The sequence below is a fragment of the Zootermopsis nevadensis genome, unplaced genomic scaffold (genome assembly GCF_977971745.1).
Source record: "Zootermopsis nevadensis isolate Lab colony 2312 unplaced genomic scaffold, Znev_1.0 Znev_ptg000015l, whole genome shotgun sequence".
NCBI lineage: Eukaryota > Metazoa > Arthropoda > Insecta > Blattodea > Termopsidae > Zootermopsis > Zootermopsis nevadensis.
In genome coordinates, this window is record NW_028259147.1 from 134,162 (window position 1) to 156,300 (window position 22,139).

A 22,139-nucleotide genomic window follows, 5' to 3' on the forward strand; every position below is an offset into this window, starting at 1 on the left:
TAAAATTTGCCAAAAGAAGTTTAGCAAGGACTCAGCTTCAGAGCCATAAACCATTCTGTTGCTATGATTTCTATATCCTTGACATGAAGGAATTTGCTCCTTCTCATAAGAGATGTAAAACTGAAAGGTATGATTCAATAAGAATAGCCATTCTCATTGTTACACAATCATTCATGTGTTTATTAATAGTTACTAATAAAGTACATAAAAGGCATTAATAATGTATCATGAGAACACAACAGCACATACACAGAGTTAAACAATGGAAAATGCTATTCGAGGCATGAGGACTAGAATGCACTTCTACTTGTGCTTGGAATGGAGTGCAAATTAAAAAAACAAAACTGAACACTTATGCCATTGTTAAGGATTACCTAAACACAACATTTTAAATAAGATAACTGAGTACACAGATATTAACAAATGGAATCAGTCACTTCCGTGACTATTGAAAATAGAAAATGATTTAAAGCTGTACTGGCCATCATCTTCATCATCATCAGCAACAGCAGAAATATCACTGATCATACTTTGTTTCAAACATTTTGTAAAATGCTGGTTTAAAAAGACAATCTCCTTCCTGAGGTACAAGCAATGCCGTACATTTCTAATACTAAAACAATACTCTTGATTACCTGACACGCAATAATGATCCACTTCAAGCTATCAGCATTCTTCTAAATTTGAAAGCAGACACCGTCATCAAAACAACATCCATTACTTCAGTATAATGTTCTGCATTGAAAAATAAGTTAAAAAATCCTGCTACAGAAACTGCTTATTCTCAGTAAGGGCAGATCAAATGCACACGGCCACACTCGAAGCGTTGTGATTTTATGCCGATTGCACAAACCATCCGACTTCGGTGGTTACATCTTTTCAGCTTTGTCTAACTGAGAGGAATGGAAAACACTCTGTACCTTAGAACAATGCACTTACCCTAGCCACACTAGGAACAGAGGTTTCTTTACTTGCTCTTAATTACCAATTACTGACAACAAACACGTTTGCCAACACATACTCAGAAATTGTAGAAGGAACATTTTAAAGCAATCTGGGATACACTGTGGTTAAACGACTGGAAAATTTATTTGAAATTTATAGCATAGTATAGGGGCACACTCTGATATTTAATCATTGTATGAAATAAAATACAAGAGTCTCTGTCGAGTAATGGATGATATTTTAAACTGTATGACACCGGCAGCATAAAAATGAATTACAAAACGCATAACTGACACCAGCACTGACCAAACACAGTAAAATGCCTACAAAGTTACCTGAATTTTTGAACTTCTATATACGGTACATTTTTGGACAGTGTATTTTTGTTGGGATCAACATTTGTCTTTGTTCTGCAGAGCAGGAAGTAGTGTTATTTGGTCAGTGCTTTGATGCTCCTCTGTTTGGAATATAAACTGAAGCAACCAATTACGACACCTGTCCACAAGAAACATCCTACTTCTCTACAATGCTTGTCCTAAAAACAATCAAACCATTTTCAACATCTGAACAATTTAATATTATCAATACAAAAACACTTTAATTTTATTTATTTTAGTTTTGGCCAGCATTTCAATTTCAACTGTTGATCTCTCGAGTAAACTGACCTTCCCTTCGCTACATGTTCTCATTGACAAACTTCCTCTTGAGAAAGAATTAACACGCATGGTCCAATGGACAACGTACAAAAGATTTCACGTAACTCTCATTTCCAACACAATTAATCTCCTTCACTGGCTACAAGCACTTAATTATTTCCACACATTATGTTCTTACACACACTGAACTACAAAATGTATATGTAATTAACTTAAATTTAAAAGGAAATGAAACAAAACTAATTCCTTTATATAACAGCTGCAACATCTGCCATTTTATTGCACTCCAGTTCAGGTGGCTGTGTTATTTATTATGTTCTGCATATGAAATTCTTACAAACAGTTGAACAGCAAACGAATCAACACTGCAAGTCTAATTCACGTCGCATATGAGTGAAGGACATTAGTACCGTGCTATCAATCGTAAAAAATATCAGACGGAAGACTTTATTTCGATGTGTATTTGAGGTGATTTTTGTGAAAGGAATTCTTTTATGTTTTTCAATTAATTTGTATGGAGTAGTAAAAAATGATTTCCTTTTGGTAACTGAACGAAGGTCAGCCTTTCAAAGCCACTCAGAAGTGATACGATTACTGGCGCAGAAGGACAGAGACAACGCTGCATCTTGAAACTTAAAACACTGGCTTATTTAAGAGCACTACATAATCACTCAGAATATTGTTTATAGGAATCTACGTCCTTCTATACCAAATGCAAAGGCTGTTTATCACAGAAATGAAGTCAGCCTGTGATTGCATTACAGGACATATTATCCAACATTCAGTATCATCTGCTCCAAAGACGATCCTTCAACCACATTCCGTGACCAGCTACGACTTGTCGATACTTCACAGCTTCAATTTCAAATTCTGACCCAATGGAGTCAAGAAGATGTGGACCCAAATGGTTTGGTTTAACTTCAAGATTTCAGGGCTGAAGATTTATTCATCTGTCTGACAGGGCTTTTGTAGTTTGCAGGTGACGATTTCAGATCCACATCCTCCATAATCTGAAGAAAAAAAACAGGACGTACAGAGTTTACTTCCCTGATCTCATAACTGATGGCGGAACTTTAAATTTCTTCAATTATTCTGACTGCTGACAAAAATGCTTTATTACTCAGTCTAGATTGTGTAAATGACCTGTTATACCAGGAAGCGATGATAAGTCTCTAACGCCAAAGCCAAAGTTAAAATTTACTGGCCTGCGTACGCAAATATCTGGTTCTAAACTTTTTGTACAAGTTGAACGACTCAGATATTACCACATACATCACTGCATGATACTTACGCTGATAAAAGAATCAAGCCCAGTTAGGAAGCCTTCCTCATGATTTCCCTGCGCCCACGGCTGGCGGTGACTGACCACTCGTCCGTCGGGTACAGGGACAGTTTTGGCAAAGTCTATGATCCACGCTCCAACTTTGGTGTCATCGTAGATCATAAAAATACTACTTCCCACCACCTCATGCTTTTGGAAGTATGACGACCGCTCAAATCTCTCGCGGATCTCCTTAAGACGAGCCAACAGCCTCTGTCTGGCATCCTCTCGGCCACCCAGAAATAAAGCCACGGTCACCATGACTTCCTCACGAGATTTCACCTTCTTCAAATCAGTAACCGGTGGGGATCCACGAAACTGGAACCACGACAAAATTATGTAAGACGCAATATGAGATATTAGTAAGTTACGTTTCAAACGCAAAAATAAAACACATTTAACGCGCACCTTCATAGCTTCCAATCTGAAACCCTGACTGCAGGTTGAGCTTTGCTCTTCCCGAAACTGCATGTAACGGAGCTTGGTGACGGCCTTCTCCCTGTGCTCTTCAGATGATGGAGCTGATGGGTCTACTGCCACCATCTGCAGATAATACAAAAATCACTTCAGTTGCATACACAAGAGAGACAATTTAGCTTCTTCTTAAAACACGCGTGATTTCTATCAATTCATCGCTTCTGAATACGACACAAACAGCGAAAACTGAATTCGGACGATCACCGATTCAATAATCAAAGTTAGGACACAACTAACTCCGTGGTAGGGTAATTTGAACGTCTGCTTAGACCAAAGCCTGCCACCGAACACACTCCTCAGCCAGTTTAATCCACCTCTAATGTCTCCACTTATCTCATCCAAGATTCATATTAACATTATCATCTTCCCACGTTTCCTGGTCTTCCAATGTTAATGGAAATATCGACAAACATGCAACACAGAAGTTCTCAACAAACTACACCAAAGTGTTCTGCGAATACGGTGCACGTTATAAACAAATCAATAAGGGCAGAGACGAAAAACTTGTTACTGCCTGCATAAATATTCAAGGGAAGTGAATAATTCATAAAAATAAATTATCAAAGCTGATGATTGAGTAAGCACGAAGTTTCAATAATTTGTCTTTATCTACAGCCTGGGGGGTCCATGAGACAATATTAAGGGGTAAATGTGACTAAAGGATTTAAGAAATTCACAATCTCTGGTCTACCAGACTCGCCGCTCACCTTCTGATACAGGTCGGGCCTTGCCGCGGTCTTCTGGACCTCAGATTCCAGAAACGTGCGTGTCCCCATCTTGACGTCCATGACGTGGGGATCGGAGAAGCCGTGAAGAAGATCTTGCAGCTCAATGAATTTCTCCCCCTGAAACTCGACCTCTCGGAAATACCGCGGCACGACGTCCCTCATGGCGGGGTCAGCGCCCAACGCTTCATACACCTCGCGCTCAGCATTTTCGGGGCCACCATTGCGCTTCTTCCAGATGGTGCCTGGACCAGCTGGGGCAAAGCAGTCTGGGTGCCCTGACAGCTGGAACCACGAATTTTGCCTATTTTTCAGAAGTATGTCACTAGCCGGGGCAGTCAGATCGAGGGCATTCTGAAAAAATAAAACACACGAAATCGTCAGTGTGGAATCTGAAGGGTCAGCAGAGACGTATTAATCCAGTACAGACCACTTACTGAAGATTCATTTCAGAATTCTCCTCTCACCTACACCTAGGTCTGTCAAAACGTTCATTTACTTTCTTCAAGTTTTCATATTCTCAAAGAGCCAAGACAGAGCAGCCTGAATCCGTTTTAATATTATCAACCAATCTGCACGTAGGTCTCCAAAATATGAAGGCCCAAATTATTTCCCTTTGTACAACCCCCCCCCCCTCTGCGATCGAAAACAAAGGGCAACACTTTAGTTAATGTCTGAATGATAATTCCAACCCAAACGAATGTAACCTCACATGCAAATCAAAACCTTGGTCATTCCTCCACTCCTGCCAGGGGAAGGATGCAACGCGAGCAGCACGAAATGGTCCCGAGGTGCCGAGGCTTGCAACGCGATCGAATCTCGTCCCGGAGACCGGCAGTCGCCCGAAATCACTCACCAGAGCCAGGAACTTGAGGAGCGACCCGTCTTCCTCGGCGGAAGGCTCAGTGTGGCCGGGAGTCGATCTGCAGCCACCACGCCGCCACCTCTTGAACGAGCTGACGGCAGCATCCCGCTTCTTGTCTGCGCTGGGCGACGCCCGAGAGCGCCACAGGTCACTCAAGTCGAAACCTTTGTCCCCAGTCTGAAAGGAAGAAAGACACAGACCTTAACTAACTTCAAGTTCTCGTAGGTCCAGTCAACTAAGCAGCGAGGGCATTTGGCGGCTGTGCCGATGGGACTGGATCGCGCACAGCGGGAGGGCCGTGCCAAGGCTCTTATCTCCGAAGGCTTTTACAATCCGACAGAAGCAATGGTCGACTTTGATGTTACCGGTGTGGAGGTGTCACGTCCTGGTCCCACCGCCTTTTAATAATTCGGTAATATTTGAGCAAAACGTCGTACGACCCTGGATCCAAGGAGTCAGGAGACTGGAGCAGTGGCAACGTTCTGTGTGGCGCCCACAGGCTTACTGGGGAATCTGGGGTCCCATGGTACAGTCAAGCCTCCCATCAGAATCAACCGAAAAGACGAGAGCACCGAACATCACGCGACGAAGTTCTCAGGGCGATGTTTCGGGTTATGGCACAGCGTACTCATACGAGTGTTTCGGGTGAAGATACTGCCCCAATTTTCAGGGTAGACATATATGCTCCTCCAATACGCTCGTGACAACCTAAAACAACTAGTAGATGACACTATCAGAAGACCACAATCCAAAAATGTTTGTAATGTAAGTTTCTAGGAAGTTTCGTCAGAGAATGACGTTCCTCTTGCGACCGACAAAGGGAGCGGAACTTTCAAGGTAGAGACGCGTCACGCCTGAACACAGTCCGGGTCTCGGAGATGATGGCAATTTCATTATCGAAATGCTCTGACGTCTTTTCTCCGTCCAACCGACGCATTTTCAATTCGTATCCCAGTCCGAGGTGCTAACTTCGGAGGAGCTTTTGAGGGAGTGGACAGGACGCGGCGGGCCGACTCTTGTGAACACGGGAACGAACTTTCGGGCTACGCGGAATGAGACATCGAACCGCGGCCCACACACGTCAGCCTCGAAGCACGCAATACTGCACGAAGCGTCGCTTGCGAAACATCGAAATTCCAATAACGTCACAGGAACTGCGATCCGACCACGCGCCGTGCGTCTTCCTCCTTGTGACGCGGGTGACTTCCGGTTTGCTCGCCGCATACCTCATTCAGTGAAAATGAGCTGTTCGTGGCAGCCGTCGTGTGACGTGCTCCCACCTGGTTTCCGGAGTTACCAGATGACACGCCTATCGTGAGCACGGGATGACTTCCTATTTCTGACAGAAGACACAGCCGCATCACACGACTGCGCCGACGTCGAAATTGCGACGGACTGAGAGTTTCTTTCGACAATGAGCAGAAACACACGCGAAACTTCGGCCGAACACTGAGCACCGCGTCGCTGGTTTGACGTCAGCGTCCACACGTGTGTCGCAATCTTTCTTGTTGTGAAGAAATGCCCCACCCGTCACCCCGCTCTGAATACGATTTGTCTGAAATAAAGTATTATCAAGTCATTTAGTATCTGAATTTTACCGATTTCCCATCTCACCGAGCGTGGTCTCCTTTCCTGCGTTCAAATATTCTCCCAGGCAGATTCCTCTGACACCCTTCGCACATTCGATGTTTATTCTCTCTTGCAGGGAAGATCCAAAACGCGCATGAACCAGGGCCAAACCGAGCGTTTCGCCCACGTTCCTATTTGGCGGGCATAAGGAAAAGAAACGCACGTACAGTGCAAACCAAAGACATTACGGACAAAGGAACTGGGACGGTCAGTATTAGTCTGACCCCTTGCATGTGGAACGCACAGCTTCGCCCCAACCTGTCTCTTTTAATCCTCAGGCTCTTAGGCATCAGACGCGAAAAGAGGAAATTACGAACTGCGTGGAATGAATCGTGAATGTTAGTCTGATAAGTCACATATTCTAAAGTCCATCATGCTGATAGCCGGCTTCTGGGTTGTAGCGCGACGTGGTCTCGTATAAGTTTACCGACGTTTCAGAGGCACCTGCAGCCTCCTTTCACCAGATTACAACCCTGCCTCACCGACCGCCGCGAGAGCCTCAAATCCTACTTACCGCCAAAGGTTCCTCCGGGGCGACCAAGACGGTCTGAGCCAGTCTTGAATCCGGTAACGAAAACGACCTACAGACCCGACATCTTCCGGCAAAACGGAATTCCTTGTGACGCCGCGTTTGCTCGGACGTCTGTCAATCTAAAGCAGTGTCTGAACGGGCCAGCGAGCGAGCGAGCACTGAGCGAGCAAGGCCTGGTATCGCAGCGCCGGCGGCGGACTGACGTCATTAAGCGGGACTTAGCTGAATGGCGAAGCGCTTTGCTGGCTGGGCTTGTCACTTTCCCACGAGGAAGAAAGCTGCCAGTTGCCCACCATCACATTCCTTGGTCCGAGTAATCTGCTACACGCGCAACGTCGCAGGTGTAACGCTGAGGGTTGTTGCGCCGTGTAGTCTGGAAGAAGTCTGCCGACGTTTCAGAGGCCCTTGCTACCTCCACCATCAGGGCGACAGGAACTCAGAAAAGTCTAACCCTTTTAATCCGACGCTCTTCTAAGTAACATTTAACGATTCAGTTCGTACCGCAAAGAAAACAACACTCCACCTTTGCAAACCTCAACTGTTTAAAGCTGTTTCAGCAAAGAATCGCGTTAAACTGATAAATACACTTGTGGGCAGAACGAAAAATTACTGGCTGAAGCAGGTGGTACATATAGTTACCATTAGGCTTGAAAATGCGACCGCGTCCCGGCACTTCAGCCCGTAAAGAGCCGACGAGGGGCTCAGTGTGACAAAGTGACCTCGCCGGACATTCCGCAGACGACCGTGAAGTTTACACACCAGACGCCTCTCCACTGCTTTGTTGACGCAACAAGTGGTCTTAATCCGATATGTAAAAGCTAATGGATTCTGATAAGTGCGTTACGAAATTAGACGAACGTCCATGAACTTACAGAAACGCATCGTGAGTCCAGTTTTGTACGACGCAAGCATCGGTTGCGTCACACGGCGCCGCGAAGCAAATCGATCGAGGGACGCAAATGGACGGCTCGTCGTAGGTCGGAGGCAGGCGACAGGACACTTCTTCGTTCCATTACGTCACAACTAACTAAATCTAGGCATAATCCGTATTGAGAGCCAAACACTCGCTCGAGAGAGAGGGAAAAAAACCTTCACGTAACCCGAAGGATCACTGCCGTTCCTGCCAACAGCCGGCCACCGGACCGCGTCCTACGCCAGCTGAATCCAGTCCAGGCACTCGGATTCCGCGAGCGAAGCCTTTCGTCCGTTCCACACGGCGGACAGCAAGTCCATCGTCTGAAACTCCTTCAAGCGCCGGAAGGCAGATACCGACGTTTCGGAAGAACAACGCAGAAAGGGAAGGAGCATAATCGGCCTCTAAATTATTCGCAAATTCGATTCCGATTCACGGGCTTTTAATTTGCTTGTTACTAATTTAAAGTTATTCGCCAAGTTTATTGTTAACGCTCAAACACTGATTATATTCCTACGCGTATTATCCGACGTTTCGACGAAACCCATTCCTGCGCAACGTCAAACGAGCCAACAACGTCCGTCCTGTCATGTCATGTCACTTGCCGCCATCGACAAACCAAACGAAATCCCTTTTACAGGAGCGAAAGGGTCTCTTTTAAAACACAGGAGACGACCACACGAAACAAGAATTTAACTAAGCACTGACATCAATCTGCATGCAATTACTATCATCACGCGACGCTCTGTTATTCTGCGTGTGTAATGAAGTGCAGTCATGCATAAGCGAACTTTGTCCCTGAGAGCGGACATTTCTGCACACTTTGCTCTGGACCGCAAGAAAACTGTTCTGTCTCAACACAAGCAAAGAAACGCCATTCAGAGGCACACAAGACATGGCATCATCATCATCATCATCATCGTACGTAAAAAATGACGGGCAATGCCGAGGACAAAGTGTGGACCCGAGTCAGAAGTAGCAAGACCATGGCGAAAACTGCGAATATTGTTAGGCTTAATAAGGAAATCGAGGAGGATAAGAGCGAGAATGGGAGAGGTGAGACGACAACATTTCATTCCCAGATCTGAAAGAAAGAGAGAACCTGGAACTCCAGTCAAATGAGTCTGGACAGACTCTTGCGAACGCGATAGGGTAACTTCTTGGTTAGGTGAGCGACTATCAGCTTGCCAAGATGGGCGGGAAGAGCGACATATGACGACTGCAAGACGCCGACTACGGTCAAAGGTCAGGGCTTACTCCACGTGTTAGTGCTCTTGACTGTGACGGGAACAGCCGTGAGCTGTAATGTGGACAGTTTCGCTTTAAACAGACTGTACGACGTGTAACTAAAAAGTACGACGAAAAATTAACACCAACTTCCTTCATATTTGTAAACACTGTGATACCGCAATTAAAATTAGAGTAGCTGATAATCTGAGCACGCATAATAAACCTTTTAATTCCAGCACAAAAGAAGAAACACGGACTTTGTAAACGCAACAAATCCGGGATTATCAGCGTACACACGCGACTATTTCCCAGCTCAGTGCACGGCGTGTGGACCAACAACAACAACAACAACAACAAAGGCACTTCTACAACCCGCGGAACGCAATAAAATCTCTTGGAACAAATTAAGATAACCTAATCTCAGACTCTGAGATTTTACATCTAATTTACAGGCCCAGTTTTACTGTTACTTAAAGTAATCTGTGTGTTTAACAAGCACAGCATCTGAGCCAACCGAGCGCCATGTCCCACAAAGTTCCTCCTTGTTATGCCCCCTCTCCTCTGGAGCAGCGTGGATCTGAGTTCGATTCTCGGGGCGCGAGACGTCGCTGCGATCACACCCCAGAGGACCTCAGCGGTGATCAGAAAGTGTCACCCGTGGGTCATCTAATCGCGACGCAGAGCTGTTGCCAAAAACACGCAACCAACTCTGATAAGAGCCTATCAACACACAACGTACTGCGTAGATAATAGGAATCTGTTGGCCAAGTAACGCAGATACGCCGCGGTTCGCAGTTAAATATCTACGAGTGGCATCGGACTGTCCGGACGGACACGTGTGACTCGAGTTGCAAAAACTGTCTTCGGCAATTCTGGCAGTCGCACGTCGCAAACCAAGTTCTGGGTGAACAACGACGCACAGTTTCGTCCTGTGAAACGGTGACATTCACCGTTTCACGAGAGTGACTCAACGCCTTCAGACCCGCAACTTTCAACACACGAGGGGGTGGGGTGGGGGGGGCTGAACTTCTTCAGACACGTCGACAATGAACGCATCGACCTCGCGGTGACACAACAGATTCCAGAAGCAAACGCAGCGCTGGAACAATCATAACATCCAGACAACTTCCGTACATCCACAAAACCTCAGGACTCGTGTCAACATCAGCGAAGAAAATCATTTTCAAACCATTTTCGGAAATCACTAAAACACGGATACGAACCAGAGTATCGTGAAGAATATCCACACAAACAAATGAAGGGGGTGTGAGATCCGAGGACGAACTCATAGGAGACTCGAGAAAATTACATAATGACGGGCTTCACAATTTTCATCCTCAACCAAACATTACCAAGGACATCGAAGAGGCGGGTAGGGCGTCGGAAAACATCTAACTCCTTCACAAGACTGCGACAATGACCCTGTCCTGAGCCAGCTGAATCCACGCAGCGCACAGTTTTTTAGCATCCATTTTAATATTACCGTCAAAAACAACGCCCAAGCCTCACAAGTTGTCTGCCTCGTCCTTCGGAACCACTTCTCTCCGCATGGCATTTTGTACTCGCCGCATGCGTGCTACACGTTCTGCCCATCTCATCAGCATAATCACTCGCCCACACTTAAGACATCTGAAGGCGAGGGCACCAAAAAGGAATACAAGACAGGACGTCATTCGTTCCTTTTGAGCAGGTGAACGAAGCGTCGCCGTCAGACTTCCTCCTACTCCACCTGCCCGCGTCCTAACCCAACAGCCGCAGTCTTCGTCAGCAGCTTCTCCGCGGGTGCGCCATTTTCAAAAACGCCTTTGTAGAAGAAGTAGGTCAGACAGACAGACAGACAGACAACACCCGGAACAAAAGCCCGCCATCTCCTTTCGAGCGACGCCCGCAGTACACAATTTGTGTCACTGACGTCAGCAGTGCTCAGAAGAAGTGGAACGCGTAACGCGGGCACCACGAGGCGAGAGACCCCCAGTCAGCTTTATTTAACTGTTTCATACTCCTGGACGCGTCCACGGACTGGCAGCCGCCTTGTTCCTGCAAAGACCTACCGAACCTCCACCAGAAATCGCCCTACTTCTGCATAAATCCCAATAATACCAACATGGCGGTCGTTAAGCGCAGTGTGCAATTAATTACCGACCTCCTGCGGAGGAACGTGAATTTTGTATCAAGGCACCGCGCAGTCAGCTTTCGGTACGCCAGCAGCGCCTCACTCGTAGACCACCGGGTGCGGTAATCATCCGATTAACTTCGAGTCATCATTCACCGTTTAAATCGCAGGTGGCGATGTCTCCGATGCTTCGCCACACAATGAGAATTATTCCAAACTCAGGGAAGCATCAGCATCCTGCTCTAACACAGGACACGTTCCGTGAGTCCTCAGTCAACACGGAAGATTGTGAGAATCTGAAAACTGACGCTGACGTCAGCTGTCACGCATCGCGCCATGATGCTCCGAATCCGAAGGACCGTTACCGGATATCCTGCTAATTCTGCTAGAGGTCCAACTTCTTCAGGGGACATTCGTCACTTCAGCTTTCTTAATTTTCTGGGCTGTGGGTAGTAACAAACGTTTCGGAGGAAGATACTGAATCCGTGTTCAGGGCGGAAGTAGGAACCACCCACACGACGACCTGGAATTGCACCGAGTGTCCCGTCGCCTCACGCGAATCCAAGGAACACGGCGAGAGGCGACGCGGCCTGAACGAGACCGAATTTTTCACCAAGTCTTGCGCACTTCAAACACAACTTCACCGACATACGTACATCACGAACGTCGATAAAGGGGTCCGAGTGGCCTCAATAAACATTTACGTGGGGAGTCTCAACAACTAGCCTTTACGATAGAGCAGACACCCGAGCGCGTCTTTAAACTCATTCCCACTCGCCGAAACCAGGACGAAGCATTGAAACTTACAGCGAGAAACACTTCAACTGATCTCAGCCCTGTACTCTGTTCCATGGAGGATGAACGAAGTCTGGACTCTCTCATGCAATTAACAATACGCAATAATTCGGTTCCTACCTCTGAGAAAACACACGACCTACAAGGTTCAGTTTTTTGATGATAAGTCAAGAGTGTTTTGTTATTTTATTTTGAGAACGAGATGAAGTTCCGAAACGACTATATGGACAATATTCAAAAAGTTATTAAACGTCGAAGCAGGGCGAAGTGTCGGCAAGTCCTGTGGCTTGGTCACTTAAACATCGGGGTTCCAGTACGCCACTGCACGGACAGCAGGTAATGTAACTGGTGACGTCACCAGGTTTTCACTCCAGCCTTTCGATAAGAGTTTAACGACGCGCTTATCTGAACACCAACATTTGACTTCGCCGACATTTCTTTAGCGCGACGGTCAACGCATCTGTCTGTGGGGGCGCGGGCGAGGCGCCGCCTTCCTTATCCCCTGTTCGTCGTCTCACGCCACGTGAGGCAGCAGTTACACAGAGCGAAGACCCAGCCTGAGCTCAAGCGTCGTTCTACAATCGCGAGGTAAGACGAGCGATCTCAAAGCCTCGGCCCAGGAACTCGCAGAACCAAAAGGGCTCGTTGCAGACCGCCTCAACCCCAGTTCATAATAAAACGAAGTCGTGCCCTGTAAGATTTTACACCAATAAAAGCTCGAGACAAGACTCTGTCCCGTACAAGAGAGAAGAAGAATGATTATGGGAGCGAAGACTCTTTGCACAGTCATTTAAGACTTGCGATTGATTACGTGTGCTACAGTGCTTATAGAAATAGATCGACCCAGACCACTCTGCCTGCCTGCCTTCCTCCGCACGTTATGACTGTTTTGTTGCTCAAAATACTTAACCTTAATTAAGACTTATGTACAAATGTGGCGATAAGGAGCGCTACTGACGTCAGTGGAAATGCGGCCATTGTGTCAGAGATATCGCTTCTGAACTTCGTCGTGTGTTGCAAGACGCAGAACAGAGTGAAGCCAAGTTCCCTTCCTGAATGAGGGACCCCGGCTATAAGACGGACGACGCTTCAACGCTTGGAAATCACCAAAACATTAATGAATATCGATGTGACCAGAAACTGAGAAACATTTATGTTACGGTCGAAATTCTGTCAAGAGCAGTTCCACAAAAATTAAGATTCTCGCATGGAAACAAGTTAAGGGGCTTAAGTCATGCCGTGACTGTAATTTATTGTAACTTTTCAACGTCCCGATGACAAACTCAAGGACCCAAAAGTGTCGAGTCCCAAGAGACGAGAGCGCCTTGACGCTATCAAAGACAGAAGCAATCACTGGGCACCGCGGACAGTTGTTAGTTAGTTAGTTACCTTGTTGAAGCGATTGACTTGCAGGAGTCTTTCGTACTGATCGGCGGCCCGAACACACAGCCTCATGGTAAAAGCCTCCATCACAGCGAAACACCTCGCGGACTCGGCGCTGCTGGCAAACACTCGCGAACTTCTCGCCGAAACAACTCTCACTCGACGCGAACGCCTGACTGAGCGAAGGCTCGGCGCATGGCAGCCTTTTACCCCCACCCCACCCCACCCCGACGGCAGGACCGGTGTTCGAATCACGTGGTACCGCGGCACGCGCTAGAGACAGCCATCTTCTTCACATCGACAATTAGCGATTTGCGATTATCTGCAGGCACTCCTGGACGACGTGAATCATCACGACGTGTTGTGACGCGCGGGGAGTGTCGGAAGCCTTTCTATTTCAGGAAGGCTGTGGATAAGACGCATCTGGCACGCAAAGTCGGAAGAGCAGGGCAGCGCCCCCCCGCGTTTGAATCCAGCGGCTGAGATCAAAAGCCGTTCCGTCTCTCGGGATAAGTGAACGAAATCGACGTTCTCGTGCCGGTGAGCACGAAGACGGGTGAAGCAGAAGTTTGTCAATCGTTTCGGAGGTCATTGCTACTTCCATCGTCACGGCGATGAGTTCCTCATAGCCCTGAAACGTTGGTAAACGTCCACCAGACTACACGACGGCCGTCTTCGAAATCGACGCGGACGTTGTGAATGAAAAGAATGAATCAGGTGCTAAGGCACGCATCGACCAAACTGGTTTTAATTTCACACGTCATTTAACATGGAAAACAAACTTCGACTGTCAATCTTTGGCGAGACGGGAGGGGACGTTCTGGCCTCCAACTGCGTGGCAACCCAAACAGAGTCGATCGCGATCAAAGCCTTCACCGCCGCCGTCAGAACTGGACGCGGGCGGACGAAGACACAGGGAGCAGGGATTTCGCCCACACACTCCGTTGCGCCGAGTAGGACGACGTGGGAACGGTTCGGCACTATTTGTTTTAAAATGAGCGAGCGGCCAATAAGTCATTTGACTGCAAAGTTCCATAAATTTCACAGACAGACTCATAAACATGTTTTGCAGCAGAAAGGCCAGACAACAAAGCGCCGAACAAGCTCAGTGGGTCGCATCGCCAAAGCTGCCTCCTCCCACGCAATCCTCTGCCAGTTGGGCGCGTGTTCCAGGTATCACAATTTAAAGCAGACAATGACACCCGCTACAGCTGTTCCCTGGCACGCAAAAAACTCGCACGCTAATTTCCCTGCATTCGCTAGCAACACGCGAGTGCCCCTTCCAGAGTTTCCAGTCGCCAAGCTTCTAAGCCAATTTTCATAGAATTGCCAACGAGACAGACATGCAACATCCAGTCGGATGTGCGTGACTCAACAGCATTGATACAGAAATTTGGCTACATTTTACGTAATAAAGAATTCTCATCCGTCAACTCACCATCAGGGCACAACGCCCTCTGAAACACCAAGCTCCTACCGCGAAGAAACCTCAACTCTTCCCCATTACAAACATCAACTGGTTAACCCTTTAAAGCCGAAAGCTCGTCTAAATAATATTTAAGAATTCAGTCCGTACCGCGAAGAAAACACTGCACTTCACCATTACGAAGATCAGCTGTTTAAGGAAATTCTCGCTGTTTTACAGCGAGAACCACACGAAACACATGGACACTGTGCGAGAAAAATGCCGAGTTAAAGAATGTTAACGCCTGGTACAACAGTTGCCAATGGGCTCTAAAGGGACGAACGTCTGCACGCGGTCATTTTGCCCATCAGGAGTTACGATTCTGAGCTCAGAAGTAACTGGGCACTGCGTACGCATCATCAACGTGACAGGTCGGCTCACGATCTGAGGTCCTGGAGCCTGTGCGAAGTTGGACGAAGGTTCTCAACCTGCGGACAACGCCTTTCGAGGGGAAAACGCGTAGTCTAGAACTGACAAAACAACTTCATTAATCCCGGCATGTGCTAAAACGAAGCTCATGAACGGACGTTTGCGTCATCTTACGTTTACCTCTAATTCGATTCGCTTACGTAAGCAGAGGCGACGTTCCTGAGATCTCTTCTTCCAATTAAGTCGAGGGACTTCCAACAGCGACGTCTGCGGCGCATTCAACAGGACATCCCTCGCCCCGGGGCTTCAAATTCACCTGCCTGCAAATACGACGAGAACATGACGCAGATGACGGATCGAAGTTCAAAGCGAGAGACGCACTTCATGCAACGCGTACACACGGTGCTCGGCAATTAGCGAGTGTGAGGGATCTTCGTGGCGGCTTCAAGGCAGATGCAAGTAACAACTCGGTGCTGACGGCCGTCTTGTCTGCCAGAGGGTAACCGACGTTTCAGAGGTGACTGCTGCCTCCGAAACGTCGGTTACCCGGCGCAACAACCAAGAAGACATCCACGTTCATACTCGTCATCGCGAGAACCTGAAACCTCGATTAATGTCGATATTACAAGACGTCTGGAGACAGGCGGCGAGATTTGAACCCGCGTAGTCGAAGACGCCCGGACATCCAGCTTCTACCGGGACCCGCCACCCTCTTGAAAGTCACCACGCTGTCTCGCCTTGGCGGATCTTTGTATTATTTCTGTCCTTTCTTCTCGTCTTAAGTAATTTCCTCAAGAATGAGCTACGCGACAGAGATGCTGCGATGTCTGCGACCTTCAACCCTTTGATGTCAGACTTCCTGTCCTCTTCACTCCAGTATCTTCCACATCTATCTGCGCGAGCGTCGAATGGCGACCTCTGCCTCAACGTGTAGGTGGTTAGTAACGTATCTATCACAGAGGTAAAGGCGGTACGTTCCTAACCAGGTAGCGAAGTCTCCAAGAAAAATCTGAGGTGAGAAGTCGAACCCCGCATTCCTGTCACCGGAATTTAGGCTGCACATACCAACCTTACCCGTAGGACGCGCTCTGCTAACCTCCCGAGTGCTGTTCCCTCCAGCCATTCGTCACATTCGAATATTAACGAGGTTTGTGCGTTTTTGTCTTACCATGAGAACTTGAGGAAACCGACAACAGTTTAACGCGCTGCTTAAACACTTGAACAACGATCGGAGGCGCAAAAGAATCTGCCGTCGCCACCGCCGTGGTCGACTTTCTTGCGCCTCGGGAACGATGAGCGAGCTCCCGCAGCCGAGGAACACGACGTCGCTGGTTTATCAGCTGCTGAATCTGCGGAAAGGATCCACGATGTGACCTTCAGTTCGAAACGGGCAAATTAATGGCAGTTCTGCAAACATCCATTGCACTGAAGAGTTCTGCGTGAAAACAACAACAACAACAAATAAAATTAACGTGTTTGTCGGAACGATCACTGCGCACATAAAAAGTGACGTCAGTTTTTGTTTTCAACGCAGGAGTCACGAGGGCCGAGCGACGCAAACAGAAAATTTGAATATGAACGCTCACACTTCAGGCTGAGAAATATTTCCGTCTGCGCAAAATGACTCGTCTTATGTTTGTCTTCGAAAAGAACTTTTCCCCGTGTCCACCGGACAACGTAAGTTAATTGAAACTTATCTTACTGGGACGATGCTCGGAATGCCAACTCAGCACTGAGACTAATACAAATAAACGGACTGGCGTTGTATACGCAAGAAGTTGGAACCAATTTATTGTAACCGCAAATATTTAATTATATGCTCGTACAAACTATGACACGCAAAAGTTTAAAATTCGTTTTATTATAGAACAATCCCACAGTGGGCCATTTTTCCATGAACTATGGCAACATGGCTAATTCCCTGAAAGCATCCAGACAAAATCTTCCGGTTCGGCCCCTTCTCACATGCTGTTTCATCATTGCTGATTTCGGTTCTCCCGGATACGCTGATGGCCCACTGGAATGTCCCAGACGTGAGTCTCCTCTGGGGCGGTCCAGAGCGCCAATGAAACCACAGCCAACGAAGTCGTAATGTGGGTGCGTAGACGCGTAGGGAAATGAAGAATGAAAAAGTCGAGCGATTGGTAAAGGAAACCTCGAGGAGACTGGGCGTCTGAAGGGCGGACGCACCGACAGCAGAGAGCGCGCGTCACGTCGGCCTCGGGCGGTAATGAAGAACCTCCCGGCGTGAAATGTGTACACAAGCCAAGCGACTAACAGCTTCTCAGGAAAAGCCTGTTTGTTTGTTTGTTTGTTAGTTGGAATGACGTGGTGGAATCTTACTTCGGGATGGGGGTGGGGTGGGGGGGTGGCCTACCGAGCACACAGACGAAATTCATCAACGGCACGTGCCGGTGTGTAAGCACTGGCTCTCGGCGAAGGCAGTCGGAAAACCAATTCGGAGTCATGGGATCGACGTAGAGCTGTACCAAACCGCCGAGTCTGACGAACCATCGCATGTTCAAGAGCGGTCGTAATTTCCCCGCCAATAAGGTCGCAAAAGGACGGTAAAACATTACGTGAAAACAAAAGAGTGTATTAAGTTCTCCGCCACTCGATTCAGAGGTGTCCGTGGTTGGCCTGCCCTAGGGTTACACGTCAAAGTTTCTCGCAAAAACCCGGTTATTTTATGACACTGCACCAACTGCTGGCGGTATACAGCCTACACCGATGCAAACGGATCCTTTGGTCGCTTCGCCCTGCGCGACGTAGAACCAGAACCTTGAGTGAACATAAGCATAGGCACGTACTGAAGACGTCACTAGTAACACGGCACGAAAATCTATTAAAGTTATCAAAATGAAACAGCGTTCGAACTGTCGCGTTAGGTGGCAGACACGAGCGCTAGAGAGACGAGACGAGTCGCGGTAAAACGGGTTCCCCCAATTTAATCTTCTCTCATTTCCTTCGTGAATAAAACTTCTATCGGCTACCAGAATGCTCACAAATTGCAATTCTCCACATTTCCAAAGGATTTGGTGCTTATATTATAATTCTGTCTTGTACTCCGGTGACGACACATCCTGGTAGACAAGGACTATCAAAAATCGTCCGACGGTGACACAACAACTTGATAATTGTGAACAGCAAATTCAGTACATTTTAAAACGCGCATAAAGCCGTATCACGTCCGCTTATTACTGTCACACTTGTCACGTGAGAAATCCCTCGACAAGGAACTGCCGATAAAAATGTAAATACTGGCAAATGACGTCAGCTGAGACATAATGGGCCACCTCGCCCACCTTGCTTCGTTATTATCTTCATTTCATTCTAATGCGCTGCAACTCAATGGACGTATCGTTTGAAAAAGAAGAAAATCCAGAGCACAATTACGTCCGGAAACATTGGCATGTGTGAAAGAGCATAAGGGCGAGGCGGGCTGCTTCTGAAAGGGCAACAGCCCTTCCGACAAGGGTTTTTATTTCCTTTGGGGGGGGGGGGGGACTCCGGATATTCTGCAGTTGTCAAAGTACTGAGGCGCACAAAAAGGTTTCTGAGTGAAACACACGCCGATCAAGTCGTCGAACGAGATCCGGGGCAAATGTGGAAACGTCGTCTGTCCACAAGTTTCGGAGCACAGCAGACTCGAAGCAGAACGCCGGTGCGACTTTCCGTAATCCCTTGAAACATGATTCTGACTTCCGCGTTGCACTCAGATCTTAGGCCTGGGGATTCCCCCAGCAAGATATCCTTATGACGTAACCGAATACTACGAACCGAGGTACAAAGACCGGGGTTCGATGTCCGGCAGGGGCAGCAGAGGTCGGTTTCTGGAGCACACCAAGGTGCCAGGACTGACCACTCACCGCCATCTAACGTCGAGATTTTTCCGGATCGGGTAGGTCACTATCAGTTTGTCAGGAATGTCTGTTCCACGGACTTTGTTAACGCCACTTAGAATGCAAGGCCGCTGAAGTTGAATCTGTTAATGACATTTGCTGAAGGAGCGGTGCCTGGTGCAATCGGCGTGATGGTGGCAGCTGACGTCAGTTACTTCGGGCAATAAAAGAAGAGGTCTAGAACACTGCCCAAACCGGCGTCCTGTCCGGCGTGACGCTGACCACTCACCTGCATTAAGAATGTGAGGAGCTGCACCTGCTCTGCGCCACAGCGTCAACACAGACGGGCGGATGCGAGCATTACTCTGGCACGCGTCACGCCCTCGTGCGGGCTGGACTCTGCTGTCTCCAGCGACAGAGGCGTCACAACCCGGAAGGCGACGATGAAAAAACCACACTGTTCAAAGAAAACAATCGATTTTTGTTTCCAAGGCGCAAGCCTTGCGTCCAAGTGCTTCCATCCGCTGACGACGCCCGCCGTCACACTACGACGCGCGATCCTTTCCGCCGTGTCCACATTCCTGGACGCAGAGGCGTTCCGTTTTCACCGTCCATCGGACAGACCACCCGCAGTGCTCCGAGGCACCTTCCAGACGTCGTCGCACCGACACGAATAAGGCAAAGGCAACGGAAGTCGTTAGATTCTATTCACGCGCGGACGACGAATCGTGCGTTGGTTAGTAAGTCACAGAATTTAAAAATAGCTCCGAATTCACTGCAAACATGGCGGCACGGGTAAGATGGCTCTGAATTGCCGCAACGTACTGCACGTCCAGTGAGCTTCGCGTGCTGCCATCTACATCCTGTTACGACTCGAAGGTTTCCTACTTTGACGCGGTTACAACAAGTGGAACACAGTCCTTCTTGAAAAGCTGATAGTCACTCAGCTGATCACATCCTGTTTGGTGGGAGTTCCATCGCACTGAAGTCACAGCCAGTGCGGGCTTTTGCACAAGCAGTTCCTCATTCGACTCACAGAAGCCTACAAATCTCTTCGCAGAAGGACACCTGTTCTCCTCCGTCTCTTGGTCTTGTTCGCAGGCGATCATAAGCAGCTTTCAGTGCAAACCCGTTCTACGACCACCGTCTTCCGTCGCTTTCCATCGCTACGAGGCGCCATGATGGTTGTAACGGAGAACTGGTCACCCGGAAAGTCTTTCTTAATAGCGGAGGCATACCGTCGCGGCGGCAAACAGGCACCCCCACCCCCGCCGCACAGACTGGTGATTTACCTTTCAGCGGCTGGAATCGGAAAACATAATTTCATCCCAACAGATGTTGTTGACAGCCAACATGTGGTGCTTTCTGCAAGGGCTCACATCTCAGATCGCATCGAAACACATGGGCAGGCGCGGGTGCACACTTCAGGCCGAACACTCGATGTCAGGTTGACCAGAGGCCGGAGGAGCCTGGCGGAGAGAACGCAAGAGCAACGCGGGACAATTTCGTAATTCGTACAAACAATGCAGTGCGCCGATAAAGCCTGGCGCAAATCGCGTCGCGTGTCCTTGCCGCAAACTTAACCCACGACACCGCCTGGCTAACCGGCCCACTTGATTAAAACACGTGACTACAGCCGAAACCAGTACTGGCGAGCTCTGACGCACGAAACCTGTTTTGCCTGAGCTTCGTGCTTGCATAAATTAAGTCAATTATCAATGCTAAATGATCGGCTGATCAAAAGTGCGTCAAATCCAAACTACAAGAACGATTAAACAATAAACAGAACGAAACAAAACATTAGGATCGCTGGTAGAACTTCACCGACGTTTCAGGGGTCATTGCTGCCGCCATCATCAGGGCGATTTAATATGAAGAAAACACTGCAACAATTTATATTTTCGACATTCAGAGTCCAGCAAAGGTGAGAAATCTGACACAAACTGTCTCTTGCAGCCGACGCTGGTCTGAATAATATTTAAGAATTCGGTCCGTACCTCAAAGAAAACAACACTTGGCAAAGGCTATCGAAGCAAATGATCGCCAATACATACAAATCGAAGAAGTGGCGATTGCCAGTGGGCTTTAAAGGGTTAATAAACTGCCGAGTGGAGACGCTGCTGACATGTAAGGCAGGAAGAAAGATGACCTCACCTCCACGCAAAGGTGACACACACCATTCACTGAAAATGCATTTACTCGAAAGGTTATTCAAACAAATTCCGGTAAGCGTGATGCGGAGTGCGTCACGTGGGCAACCACAGCTGGGGAAAGAGGCTAATTATTCGCATCGTGCTGAATAGCATCGACATCGGCGCATTTGGATGAGCGAGCAGTCAAGAACCGCACAGCCTGAACGGAGCGACTTCATGAAAATGAATGGCCGACATTTTCACAACTTACGTGTGAATCACTCAGCTCTGCATCTGATCGGAATTAATGAAGCGAACTTCGCGATACACACACGCCCGCTGAGTAGCTACGCGGCGTAGACCGGCAGAGGTTTGCCGACGTTTCGAGCATACTTGCTGCATCCATCATCTGGGCGACGAGTGCCCTGATCATTACACACGGAACGTCAATTCCCATACCACCCGCTGTTTAACTGTGGCGAGTTGGACAAAATTACAAAACGAGGAGTTTCACAATTATTCGAGTAAACAATTCAAGTGTGACATGGGACGGGGGGGGGGGGGTATTTCGCACCCTCCACTCGAGCTCCAGGTTTAAACACCGCTTCTTTCCATGTGCGAGGGAACTGAGACAGAATGTCGTAAAACGCACGCAGCCTGCCCGGAATCTCCTGGTATATTTCCATTCGCCGCATAATTAGTAATGCGGGTCTGCCCGAAGGCCGAAGCCATCACAGGCTTAAATGA

The 22,139-nt window shown here is 48.0% G+C and overlaps 1 protein-coding gene across 6 annotated transcripts in view; it reads right to left on the minus strand.

The window, feature by feature from the left end:
* Window positions 1-150: 150 nt before the first annotated feature.
* The window catches only part of IP3K1 (inositol-trisphosphate 3-kinase-like protein), a 38,183-nt gene continuing 16,194 nt past the window's right edge, over window positions 151-22,139 (minus strand). For 4 of the 6 annotated variants that reach the window (XM_022086063.2, XM_022086059.2, XM_022086060.2 and 1 more), the window contains 5 exons: window positions 4,981-5,166; window positions 4,107-4,478; window positions 3,331-3,465; window positions 2,893-3,240; window positions 151-2,611 (listed from right to left, as the gene is read on the minus strand). In XM_022086063.2, coding sequence (XP_021941755.1) covers window positions 2,522-2,611; window positions 2,893-3,240; window positions 3,331-3,465; window positions 4,107-4,478; window positions 4,981-5,166 — 1,131 coding nt within the window. In that variant the 3' untranslated portion in view covers window positions 151-2,521. Of the gene's footprint in view, window positions 2,612-2,892; window positions 3,241-3,330; window positions 3,466-4,106; window positions 4,479-4,980; window positions 5,167-13,590; window positions 13,772-19,549; window positions 20,830-22,139 lie in introns of those variants that run through there. The other 2 variants (XM_022086064.2, XM_022086061.2) reach the window with 2 other exon arrangements.